The sequence below is a fragment of the Cyprinus carpio genome, chromosome B23, assembly GCF_018340385.1.
Source record: "Cyprinus carpio isolate SPL01 chromosome B23, ASM1834038v1, whole genome shotgun sequence".
NCBI classification, from domain to species: Eukaryota; Metazoa; Chordata; class Actinopteri; order Cypriniformes; family Cyprinidae; genus Cyprinus; species Cyprinus carpio.
This window is the reverse complement of record NC_056619.1, coordinates 13,032,523-13,046,573: the sequence shown is the minus strand read 5'-3', so window position 1 is coordinate 13,046,573 and position 14,051 is coordinate 13,032,523. Positions and strand designations below refer to the sequence as shown.

General features: G+C 35.8%; 1 protein-coding gene across 1 annotated transcript in view; it reads left to right on the top strand.

The window, feature by feature from the left end:
* lamb2 (laminin, beta 2 (laminin S)) overlaps positions 1-14,051 on the top strand; it is a 34,995-nt gene that overhangs the window by 1,798 nt on the left and 19,146 nt on the right. The window contains exons 3-7 of the mRNA XM_042750074.1: positions 9,222-9,391; positions 9,495-9,630; positions 13,313-13,386; positions 13,457-13,645; positions 13,724-13,787. Of these exons, the coding sequence (XP_042606008.1) occupies positions 9,222-9,391; positions 9,495-9,630; positions 13,313-13,386; positions 13,457-13,645; positions 13,724-13,787 (633 nt within the window). The remainder of the gene's footprint in view (positions 1-9,221; positions 9,392-9,494; positions 9,631-13,312; positions 13,387-13,456; positions 13,646-13,723; positions 13,788-14,051) is intronic.

Below are 14,051 nucleotides of genomic sequence, written 5' to 3'. Positions count from 1 at the left end.
CTTGTTCTTTGATGAATTAAGCACACCTTTTGGATATGAGACACTAAATCTGTTCAGTCGGTTACACTGACCTTAACATTCCTTTTTCTCTGCCCTTTCTTCCTTTAATCCATGGTTTTGCATCTGGGAGTTTGACATTAGGGACCTTCAGTGGATTTGTGATTAGAAACAACAAATTCAATTAAATGAATAAATCCTAGTACATTAATTCTAGTACAATAGTGCGTTTACATGAGCTTATTAAAATAGTTCATTTGATAGTTAATTTTGATACATTGCATTTAGTAGGCTAATAGTTTTATTAGTTATTTGAATAAAAGTATTTAATAATTTGCAAATAATTGTGAACCCTATTTTAATCTTTTGACAGACTTTGACATTTTACTGTTATATTTTTCATTCTTCTGGTGTTAATTTCTTGGGAATCTGGTGTAATAACAACTATCTAGCTTTCTTCTTATTACTTTATAAATATGTATATTTGTTGTTTAGTTTAAATAAATGGAATTTTTGGGCTTGGAAGGAATGTTTGAGTTACATGAAACTTTTTCATTTTAAAATATAACTGAGCATTTTATTCATTGTGCCTTTTAAAGAGGCTACAAGGTTATATTCCAGGTTAGTTTTGTACATATACTGCTAAGAGTCACAGTCTCAACTGAGAAATTGTCATTTATACCACTGCCCTTGCTCATTAAATACTGTCACCTCAGTGCATTTACAGTGTTCCATATCTTTCTTTATCATTTAGTGTTACTGTCCAGCTGTCCTCCGCTGTAAGTTTTGTGTAGGTGGTGGGCTGCAGGGCTCAACAGGAGCCTCTGTGTCTGCGAGGAGTGATAAAGCTGGAGAGAATGTGGAGGTGTCGGAGGCAGAGCAGTGGGAGTGTTATTTTTGGTGAGGCTCTAATGAAAGTAGCAGGCTTGTGGGAGGCAGACAGCCGATGAGGAGATGCTCTTATTTAGTTCCTGTCACATTTACCGTCTGCTGCCTGTCTGAGTTTAATTTTAAAGGCCTTTGAACCGTTCACAGATTGTGTTACTCCGACAACATTGTTTGCAGACTGTCATGGTTGCCTGTTAATGCAGACACAATTAATTCAAGTCAATTGTGCCTAGAATTGGCACTCAGATTGGGCTAATAGGTAGAACTGCTTTGAGCAAAGATGCTCAAAGGATAATAAGTAAGGAATAATTGACAGTTGTTGAAAATGAATGTGCACCCTGGTTGGTAATGGTTACACCACAGTCAGTCAGTTCTTACTGAGTGATTTTACTGGTTTCAATTAGTTTTCTTTGCTTACAGTTTTAAAACAGTTTTATATATAGCCAGCTATATAATTTTACTTTGATTGCCAACTTTAAAATGGATTCGCAAGCATATGTCACTATGTACATGTATATGATCAACAAATGTAAATAGGATAGCACTGGTCCAACAGGGCAAGTGACAGTTCCATTAATCGACCCAAAATTCACTCACACTGACCCCTGGCCAGCAGGTGATCTTTACTGTAGAGCCCTGCTTTCCTATCCAGTATATTCATTTTTAGAGGCAAAAATTGATTTATTTTGAAATTGTAACTTATTTTTACCTTTAACACATCACATTTATTATTAGAGTTTCAAAAGCGATGGCCAACTAGCATTAAAGGCCATCTAAGACCCTAAAATTCAATCATAGTCTTTCTCCAAAAAAAATCATGAAATAGTCCAGTCAAGCTGTTTTTTGTTTTTTCAGAAAGAGAAAGAGAAAAAAAAAACATGAAATAAAAAGAAGGCCTTGATGAAAAGAACATGAAAAGCTGTAAGGAACCTTTGTTCATAATTTTCATCTAAAGGGAATGCTTTGGTGCGAGTGGAGGAGAGGAAACTGCAGAAATCCCTTTTGACTCTCTTACTTTCAATCTCTTTCTTCTGCTTGTTTGCCTTGTGACTTTTTTCATTCCTCTGATGTGTGCTGGGATCATACGTCCCCCGGTGAACAGCTGTGTGGTGGGGACACAGGTAGAGGCCGGTGGCTGTTATCCGTAGAGCCGCCTGAATACTGTCACTGCCGAATACACCACAAAACAATGGGGCAACATGATGCTTTGATAGAGCTTTGAGGTGGCGGAGGAGTGAAAATAGAAGAAAGGATGAATACAGGGGGTGGAGAGGTGGTGAAATGAAAGGGGAAGAAACGCGTCTGTTTATATGAGTCAAGCTGAATAAGATTTCTGCCTTAGGGAAGACATTTCTAGAGAGAGCAAGCAGTTGGATTGTATATCAAAAACATGCAGCAAAGTTAGTGAGAAAATGAAGAAAAAAGTTCTGTTAAAGGAATAGTTGAATTTAAAAAATTACAATTCTGTTCAAAAATATTTCTTCTGGTCACTTTTTTCCATTCACTGGAGCTTTAAAAAGGATATCATTCAGGATGGATTTGTGGTCTGAACTCATTGACTCAAAGGAATGATTTGTTCACAGATTGAACCACTTTTCTCACATTCTTTTACATTTTGCATACTTTCTCGGTCCTTTGACCTTTTCCTGAATCCTGTCATATTTCATGCTTACTCCAGATGTGGACGTGTGTGTCACAGCTGTATATACCTCCATGGTGATTGTCAGGATATGAGTGCTTTAACAGGCTGTCCTGAGGGGAGTGAAGAATGATCTCATCCCCCGTGCAGGTCAAGGGAAGGTGTGCAGCACATTATAATTTGTGCTGAGCTGTACCTGTTTTCCCCAGAGGACCTGCCCACAGAACATCCTCTTTAACAAGCTGGAACCGCTCCAGAAACTTTCACCATTTCATCTTAGAATTCACTAATACTTTAGAATAAGGTTCAATTTGTTAACCTTAGTTAATGCATTTATAATACAAATATAATACAACATTTATTGATCTAGGTTAATGTTAAATTTTTATGATCTTTGTTTTATGAACTGTTATTACTGTGTTTACTCTGTTATGTAACAATGGCCTTGTATTACCTCTTTACCTGCATTATTCTTCTTGCAGAGGCATTATTACAAAGGAGACCTACTAGGTTATTGAAATCACTAATTTCTAAACTATGTGGAGGCTATTTTAAGAGGCCAATAGTAAATGATTGTGGAAAGACAATATTTTTTACTTTTTTGTAATTGACAGGTCTGTTCACAGGCTTTACACACTGTTCAAATATCTTGGGGTTGGTAGGTTTGTCAATGTTTTTTTTTTTTTTTTCAAAATTAATGTCTATATAGATAAACATTGTGTTAAATTTGAATGTGGTCAGATTGTTTGGATTGTATTAATTCCATTTTCACTAAAAGCACAGTACTCAATTAAAATACAAAAACAAATTCAGGAAAAGGACTGTATTCCATTTAAATTCAAAAACAAATACCTAAAGACTGATTATCTGTACGTTGATGTCTCTGATTGATGACATCAGTTCATTGCCACCATGCTGTTTTGTTCCAGCAGGCCATATATGTGTTTCTGGATTGTGAGCTTAGAGTTGTCATGAAATAGCATTATAACCAGGCATGATGGTTATTGAATAACTACTCTCAACCAGTATTACAGCGCATGTGCAGTTGTATGAGGTGTGAATGGATCTATCAGGGCTGTAGCTGTTTTGGTCAGAGGAGGAGCCATACAGTAGCATGGGGCATCTGGAGGGGTATATGTGGATGTGTGACCAGAGAGGAGCTAGATATGACAAGAGCTGAAAATAGCACCAGGGTTAGAGGAGAGAGAGCAGACTTTGAGACTGGGCAGTGGGCTCCAAATAGCAGGCACCTCTCATCAGACTAACTAGACTCACGGTGCCAAAATAAACTCAAATAAACTCAGTGGAAAGGGAGTAACAAAAGCAGCAGCAATATCCACATGTATTCTCTACATTTCACATTTGCCCACAAGGGCATCTCAGTGCTGCCTCATCATTACTGTCATGTCTAGCTGAGGCTGTGACAGTGGTCAGGACTGTTACTAAACAGATGATTAAAACCTCCCTAAATCATGTGCAAAAATTAAAAACAAAAAACACAAATAAAAAAGATAAACAATAATATAATAAAAAAAAGTTAAATATGATAGATAAATTATAATATATTAATTATTTCTGAGTATATAAACACTACCATTCAAAGTTGTTTTTGTTTTGTTTTGTTTTTTTGCAAGAATTTATTTTCAGCAAGGGTGCAATAAATTGAGCAAGTGACATTTATAATAATACATAATATTTCTAATTAAAATTAATGCTGCACTTTTGAACTGTCTATTCATCAAATAATCCTGAAAAAAATGTATCATGGTTTCCACAAAAATATTAAGCAGCACAACTGTTTTCAACATTGATAATAATAAGAAATGTTTCTTAAGAACCAAATCAGCATATTATTGTAATGATTTTTGAAGGATCATGTGACATTGAAGACTGGAGTAATAACTGCTGAAATTTTAAATTATATTCCAATAGAAAACTTTTTTTAGATTTTAATATTTATAATAATTTTAGAGTTTTAAATGTTTTTATTTTTGTGTTATTTTAAATTTCTCAATATAGGGATTTGGACTTTTATTAAATTAATGCAGCCTTGATTATTTATATAATATTGACATCCAAAAATCAACAAAGAAAAGAAAAACTGAATTGAATCATACCAAATGCAATTCTACATTTGTAATATTCGAGTTTTAATCAATTGGTAATTGGAAATAAACTATTTGCTAATTTTGTAGATCCAAGAGACTATTCACTTTAAATATAGACAACACAACCAAGCTTTTTGACTAAAACATTTCGCACAAGGACATTTAAACGATAAAACAAAAAATATACTATTTAAAACAAAGCGTATGGGCAGAATAAGCGAGAATAATGAGAATAAGCACAATCCCTCAATATTCAGAACAGTAGAAGATGACATTTTTTCAATGACTTTTACGTTTGATTTCAATATTTTGGGTTTCATCCTTAGCAGGTACCATATCACTCATACATGTAGTGATGCTAGAGACCTTGTGTGCAGATCTGGGGATGAAGTTTTGTCACAAAGAGGGTCTATACAGGTGGCACCTATTTAGGAATACTGGCTTCCCTCCATCCATCCATCCATCCATCCCTGGTCAAATCTGTTCCACTCCCCTAGAGAATACTTACCTCAGGATAACATTTTCTGCATTCCAATAACAGGTGTACAAATGAGTCGAGGAAGAGTCTCTAAATCTTTGTCAAAGGAAAATAGAAGGAATGCTGATTACAAAGATTTTAAATCTAAAATGCTGTTTGCTTTTGTTTGTGTAATGGCTGTTCTGCTTTTACTGTATTTATATAGTATTGAGCCCTGCTCAAAAAATGTTTTAGAGTGGCCTCCGTGCTTCTTAATGTACTATTTAGGAAGTGACCGGCTGCTTTCTGTCACTCAGCTGCTGAAGAATGTGCCGTGTTAGTGTCACTTTTTCCCCTCTAATCAAATGAACAGTCCCCAGGATTAAAATGGCTCTCTGGGGTTAGAGACAGGCACAAGGAGGCGATTCTCTGCCTTCCCTGGTTGGGAACAATCTCCCTCTGAAAGCTGAGAGGGGCAGAGATGCAAGAGGATGAAAAAATGGAGCTCTTGAACAAAGCGGACAGTCCCAGCTGTGATTATCCCTACCTGGCACACTGAGCCAAACCCTGACCAGCAGAAACTAAAGACAACAGATAAAAGAGGGAAGGGGGTTATTAGATTTACAGAAGAAAAAAAAAGTGCAAGAAAAAGGTGTTTGAGAGAGAAAGACAGAGAAAGAGTAGCCTTCTTTTTGTCACATCCTCTGAGTCTTACTAGGAGATTAGCTCAGACAGGCCAAACAGGACACCAGAGAGCATCATGGGATATGGTCAGTCCACAATCATTGTGGCTGTGTTTTCAGAGATATAGATAACACACTGTGCCCTACACCAGGCTGCACTGTACTGCACTGAGACTAAGTTAGTCTATCCTGAGTCAGTGAGCCTTGTCAGGACCACAGCACAGCCCCCATAGCAGACCACCCCCCCCCCACAACTTAAAAGTTAAGAGTCATTAATTTCGCAGTATGCATTGATTGTAATCAGTATATTCTGTATAATGCACAATAATGGTATACATTTTATGTATTTCTGAAACAGCAACCTTGGCTGCAAGGTCTTTAATTTGCAATCTCCTCAGCGAGTACAGTAAGGCAACAGCAGGTCTTTGTTAGCTCTGAGGTATGTCTGCCGTGCCAGCTGTCCTCCCACATTCCTGAGAGCTTGTCCATGTAAGGAAGGAGCAGAGAGTGCCACACACACTGACTGAGGGGCAGCTTTCTCAGAGAAACCCTCGGACATAGTATGAAACTTGTATATATGACACATGGTTGTAAAAAAATACAACAACAGTATGGACTCTCTGTTTTCACTGTTACCATTTATTATCATAGCTCATTGTGGGTGTAGCAACTAAGTGAGAAACTATTTCCATTTGTCAATCCCATAACTGAATGTTTCTTCCTCCATCCATGACTTTATTTTGCTCTTGCCACCTGTTGATCTTGTATAGCCAAGAATATTTTAAAAGGACAGTGTTCTCAAAAATCCTGTCATCATTTACTCATCCTCATGTTGTTCCAAACCTGTATGGAACACCAAAGAATTTTTGTCTATACAGTGAAAGTCAGTGGGGTCCAAAACAACACTGGGCCCCATTAACTTTCATTGATGACAGATATCACTAAGACATTTATCAAAATGTTTTCTTTTGTGTTCCACAGAAAAAAATCATGCAGGTTTAAACAACATGAGGGTGAGTAAATGATGACAGGATTTTTGGGTGAACTATCCCTTTAACAGGGAAACTCCTCTGCCTCTCACTCACATTGAAGCCTTTGCTTCCCATAATTCAGCTGCTGTCCACTTTCTCACTGTTTTGTGGTTCAACACACTGCCAGAAAAATTAAATGTTATACCAGTGCCAGATTTGCCATTGCTCAGTAATTGAATTTAGTGTATCTGGCTTAACTGTGGTTAGCTGATCTGCTTGTAAGAGGAAAAGACATGGTTGTCCCTTGAGTTTCAGTTGATCATTTTTGAGGCGTATTCCCATCAGATCCTGCAGCTTACTGTAAGTAAGGCTTTATTTTGGAGTTTGGCTCCAGGTGGGTGTGTTGCTGAATGTGGATGTGTGATGGTACTTGTGTGTGTGAGTGTGTGTGTATATCTGGTGGCAGACGGGTGAGACATGGTATGGTGCCAGACAGATGCAGCTGTCTTGTGTTGACGACACACATATCTCTGATGGATAAATGCTGTAAACAAGAGTTTTCCCAGGCTTCAAGTCCTTCCATGTGACTATGCTTTCCTAATTCTTTTTGTGTGATAGTTTACATTTGTTTTCTGAGGTTAAAAGCTAAAAATCCATCAAGACAAATTATGCACATTTTAATGTATGTGTGTATCACAGCGCCTGTCTGAAGCAGTCCCAGCTTTCTGCAAATCTCAACATCATCTCACACAGGGTTTATTTGGGACACTTGCAGGAATGTTTAGCAGCTGTTGGGTGTTGTAAAAGGTTATTCTGAAACTTGAAATCTCATAACCGCTGTCTCTGTCTCTCTTTCTCTCTTAATAAAGCTACACATACCGTACTTGATCGATTTTTTTTAATTTAGCTGCAAAGCGTGTACATGTTTTAATTACTAGGGCTAAAGACATTTATACTGATATTTTTTAGCTCTTTGGCAATATGTTTATAGTTTTTTTTTCTTATTTATATATTATATATATATATATATATATATATATATATATATACACACACACACACACACACACACACACAGACACACACACACACTTCTGCTGAAGGGCACAGATAAATATGACATTTATTATAATGGGTTTATGTGAAGATTACTTTAAGTTTAAGTTCACTTCAATTAGAAGTTATTTTTTAAAGTCTAATAAATGTTAAGATTGATAGCTCTCAATTATACTGTAATGCTGAATGGCTATAGTCAATGGTTAAATATTAGGCGGAAAAAACTATTTTATAGAGACATCAGTATTATTGGTATCAGTGATACTGGTCTTCAGTCATTAAAAAATGCCATTAAACAAATATTACAAATATACTGTCTTTATGTTGTTTGTGCATTCATTTGAAGAATGAATATAAAAATATTGCAATATAAAAGTATATTTAAAAAACTTTAATGTTGGTGGGATTAATCATGATTAATTTAAGAAAAAATTTGTGATTAATTAGTTAATTTTTTTAGTCAATTGACAGCATTAATACACACACACACAGTAGAGGGCAAAATTATTAGAACACTAGTATTTTCACTAGCTAAAAAATGGTTTTAAGTCCACATAGTCCACACAGTCCAGTTTTGCTCCATATAGAGATCTGATCTCATCATCATCCAGTCTGTCTGGAAAGACATGAAGAAACAGAACAAACTGAGACAGACTAAATCCAGAATAACTATGGCAACATCTCCAAGATGCTTCAAGAAAGCATGTGTGTTGAAGCATCTTGGAAACATTGCCACAGTTCTTCTGGATTTAGTCTGTCTCAGTTTGTTCTGTTTCTTCATGTAACATAAAAAAAAATTTCATACAAAAAAAACAAATATCTCATACAAGCACTGGCTGTTATCAGACTCCTTGTGCAAACAAAAATCTCACTGGATTATTACAATTAATGGCAGAATCAATGTTAAACTGATATGTCCTACTGACACACTACAGCAATAGATAGAAATTACTGATTTAGAACCATTTTTAGCTGGTGAAAATACTAGTGTTCTAATAATTTTGGCCACAACAATATGTGTGTGTGTGTGTGTGTGTGTGTGTGTGTGTGTGTGTGTGTGTGTATATATATATTATAATATATATATATATATATATATATATATATATATATATATATAAGAAAACTACAATAATCATGATTCTGCATAATTTGACACTGCTAAATAAGTTAATTTCCCATCATACTAAAACATAGATGCTGCTTCTCGCCACCACAGCCTAAAGGGACCTTCTGTGGAAACTTGGCCTTTGCTGAGCATTAATGGAAAATTGCTTGTGCTCTGGTTGACCAAACTGGCAAGAGAACAAAAATTACATGTTAAATTTTTTCTTGTACACTAAAAACTGAAGGTTTTATTTGAACAGCATTAAAAATACAATCATGTTCTGCTCATGTCTATTTTGTTTCTTTCCTTGAAAGTCCTGTCAGCGGCCAGCGCACAGGAGCCTGATCTTGCCCACGGTTGTGCTCATGGAAGCTGTTACCCTGCAACCGGTGACCTCTTGGTGGGTCGAGAGACGAACTTGAAAGCTTCATCCACCTGTGGCCTGCGGAGGAGAGAGCCCTACTGCATTGTCAGCCATCTGCAGGTAAAGCCAACACTAATTCTCACAGACAGTGAGACACATTTATACACACACTATTTTTGTGAAGAGCTGATCCTTTTCATTTTTGACCCTTGACCTTATTTAGGAAGAGAAGAAGTGTTTCTACTGTGATTCACGGCGACCTTATGATCCTTATTCCATCCCCATGAGTCACCGCATTGAGAATGTCATCACCACCTTCAAAGCACACCGCAAGAAGTCCTGGTGGCAGTCTGAGAATGGTGAGCGAGCAAGAACGTCAATAATCAGCTATAGTTTTTAGGCATTTTTTTACACTTGCTAAGACAGATATAGGTCAGAGCTGGATATACATATCCACCGCAGCTCAACCTCAGCCAACTATTAATTAATGCATGCAGAAAACCATATGTGCTAATCTGCAGCTTCAGTGATGTTTTGATGGAAATCCACACATCAGTTTGGTTTCATTTGTCTAAAGTAAAGTAATATGTTGCCAGGAAATTTGATTGCCTCTCTGAGCCCTCCAAACCCAGCTGCTTGGCAAGGACTGGAAACGCTTCACATATATTATTAGAAGGTTGATGTTTAGGGCGTCTATTAATAACACAGAGGCTGAGGGAGAGAGAAACATAAAATAAAAATTAATACAATTTCTACTATAAATCAAAATAATTGAGATCAATAAAATAAAAAAAAATATTCTATTCAACATGAACAGAGAAAAAGTGCTAATTTTTGTTGTACTAGGATGAAGATTGATATTCAGAATGGAAATAAGTATGTACAAGAGTGCAGAAATAGAGGAAGGCTGTTAGTTGACTTGGCTCAGATGTCCAGGCTCACCCTCACACACACTCCCTAAACCCTGCAGTATTAGAGATAATTACAGACACGGCCTGCTGCTGGCATACCCATAGAGAGAATGAAAGAGGGAAACAAAACTCTGATAGAGCAGAACATGGAAGAGAAAAAAGATGGAAGGACAGAAAACTTCAAGAGGTCAAGAAAAAGCTGCAGGCTAAAACCTGAACCTAATGCACTCACAGCATTTATTGTTTACTCTGCTAAGTGCACTTGTGGGCTGCAGTTTTGGGTGTTGGGGAGTAACTAACTAAAAATAGTGACTCTGCTAACTTAACTGCATTTTCCATAGCATGATAGTTATCTGTAGTTATCTGATCTAGTTATCTAGTTATCTTCAGTAACAATTTACCTTTTCCAACAAGTAGCAGTGTAATGAGTCAAATGCAAAATGGCTGTTTTTTTGTCACATTGTTTTGTGCACTCAATATAGCTATTTAACTCTCAGTATTGCCCTCTACTGAAAATAAATAAATTAATTAATTAAAAAAAACAAAAATCCATAACTGGAAATTGTACTTGTAATTTTCTGCCAAGACATTATCTATTAATTTTATAGAGCTTTATTTTAGCATTTTACGTTAAAATACAGGTATAACGCCTGTAAAAATCAATACAAAATTGTCCTTCATAATAAGTACACTGTGCCCTGTTTTTATGGATTGTTTTTGTTAGTAGCTTATGGTCCACACTTAACTTTAGCTTGTAGCTTGGCTATCTACAGTTACAAATAAGCTTGATGCACTTATGGCTGATGAGCTGAAATTATATTTAGATCTTATTTGTCATTTTATCCAAAACAATACCTCTTTACATCTTAATAGAGTTCCTTTCATAGTTAAAGAGAGTGAAACCCCTGTGTTTCAGCTGTTTGTCTCCTTAGTTAGGGAATTAATTATGGGTGTTCACAGGAAATGGTCACTATTTTTGCTCACGGTCGCTATGGCTTCAGTAACTTTTCTGAAACAATGTCGTATAATGAACAGTAGATCAGTTGTTCAACACTTGTAGAGTGTGTCTCACAAGTAGACCCCTGACATGACCCCTATATCGATACTGAGTGGACACCTGATATGGTACATTTTGGTCCAATTTGGTGTATTTTTTAAGGCTTTTTATGCGATCAAATACATATTTTCTTTAATTTAAAGGGATAGTTCACCCAAAAATGAAAATTCTGTCATCATTTACTCACCCTCATGTCATTCCAAACCTGTATGAGTTGCTTTCTTATGTTGAACATAAAAGAAAATATTTTGAAGATTGCTGGTAATCAAACAAACAGTTGATGGTTGCCATTGACTTCCATAATATTTTTTTTCCCTACTATGGAAGTCAATGGCAACCATCAACTGTTTGATTACCAGCAATCTTCAAAATATCTTATTTTATGTTAAACATAAGAAAGCAACTCATACAGGTTTTAGTAACAAATGATGACAGAAGTTTCATTTTTGGGTGAACTATCCCTTTAAGGGAAATGTTCATTTTTATCAAAAACTAGAAACCAACATTTGGTCCCAAACTAGTTAACCCTACTTAGTGACAGCTTAGCTTGGTCTTATTTTCAACACTGTTATATTTAGGCTTTTTTATGATTTATTTTTTCAGGTGATGTATTGATAATTATTTTACAATGTTCATAATGATGACAAAAATCAGGGGGTTTAACTGTATTTAGATATCTCTAAATAGTTGCCCTGATGAAGAGAAAAAATAAAGAAATAAAGAAATGAAATAAAAAGCAATGATTAAATTAAATTAAATTAAATTAAATTAAATTAAATTAAATTAAATTAAATTAAATTAAATTAAATTAAATTAAATTAAATTAAATTAAATTAAATTACTTCAGGCCCTATAATGTACTCTATTATTATTTCACTTACTATTATGTACCATGTTTGTAGAAACTGCCTTATGTCTATATTTCTTTATGGTGTCTGTGTCACGTGTTCTATAGGAAAAAAAACAGGTGCTCTACATGAGAGTAGTCTTTTTCATGGCTCTTTGGCATGTGCTCTGGTTTGAGGCTTAACTACTTCCTCCTCCAGCCAAACACTGAAACATGTATTGAAAAAACAGCAAGTCATTCAGTCAGTTTCCTTTTGTGTTCCACTTCACCTCCGCTGGCCTCTCCCTCTCATTCTCTTCAGCTCTGGTACAACCTGTCTCTCTTTTCCTCCGCGTCCCTTTCCTTCCTGTTTAGCTGTTGATTATGAAACGCAGGTTAAGTCCAGCAGTCAGACAAAGGGCTGCTGCAGTGGACTGAGTTACAGCTTTTTAATGGTAATGCAGAGAGGCACAGGTGCGCTCTATATGGTGCCAGCTCTGCAGAATACAGACAGTCTGTCCCTCCAGATGAATAATGAACTGTCAATGTAAGAGCTGAACAGAACAAAGGTAGATTGTTAAACCATCCCATCTATTTCTAGCTCTGCTCAGTCACTGTAGGACACTGTGTTTGAATGTGCATATTGTTGTGCATTGTTATTCTGAGCCTTATTAAATTCCCAGATAAAGTGGTCCAGGAAGGAAAATATATGATATCTTCCACACCACACTCTCTGTTGTTATTTTATTTCACATTTAACATGTACTACAATTAACAAAGAGAAATAAAAAACACCGACAATCTGCTAGCAAAGATGAGTTTAAATAAAAGTTCATAGGCTTTTAAAATAGCTCTGTCTAAGATGTTTACTTTTTTGGTATTACTGAATGTTTTCAGAAGTAAAATAATAATCACATGTTTGAAGACATTTGTTGTGAAAATATTGAACCAACATAGCAAATTCTTACAGCAACACTAATGTTTGGACAATATATATATATATATATATATATATATATATATATATATATATATATATATATATATATATATATACAAACTTAATGAACTAATAAATAAGTGTGTGAAAAAAGTTTTATGATGGTGTATTTTCATCAAAAGTATATTAATAATCAAAAGCCACAGTTTTAAATCAAAGCCTCATTATTAACAAAATAAATAATAAAATAAAGTTATAAAAAGAGCAGAAATTAAATAATTAATGTGGAATTTTCTTCTCTCCTCAGGAAAGTCTGATGTTTACCTTCAGCTGGATCTGGAGGCAGAGTTTCACTTTACTCATCTTATCATGACTTTTAAGGTAAGAAAGTTTTTGTCATTTAAGAAATCGCCTTTGAAACACTCCAAAACTGACCTCATACTGTACACAGACTTTCCGTCCAGCGGCCATGTTGATTGAGCGATCTGCAGATTTTGGCCGAACCTGGCAGGTGTACCGTTACTTCGCCTTCGACTGTGAGTCCACCTTCCCAGGAATTTCCCCTGGTCCTCTTCATAAAGTTGATGATGTCATCTGCGAGTCCAGATATTCTGACATCGAGCCGTCTACAGAAGGAGAGGTGAGAGAAATTCAGTTGGAAGACTTTGTTAATTTGTCAGTTAATTTGTTTGTTGACCTTCACTTTCATTCCGCTCAGGTGATTTATCGTGTTCTTGACCCTGCAATCCAGATCGAAGACCCTTACAGCCCCAACATTCAGAGTAAGTGAAGCTTAACAAACCTAACCTCCGACTGAATAAGATACAGGTTTTTGCACTGTTTTCCATCATTGGCAAAGATCTATTCACATGTATTTAAATTCAGTTTCCTGTTTGCTGCTGTCCATCCTGCCTCTTTAGTACATGTCAGATGGAGGAATTTAAAATAAAAGCATGTAAAATGGAAATAGAAGCTGATTTTCCCCCCTCAGGTCGTTGTTCCTGTACATTAACTGGCTAACCTAAAGTATTTCCTTAGAACATAAT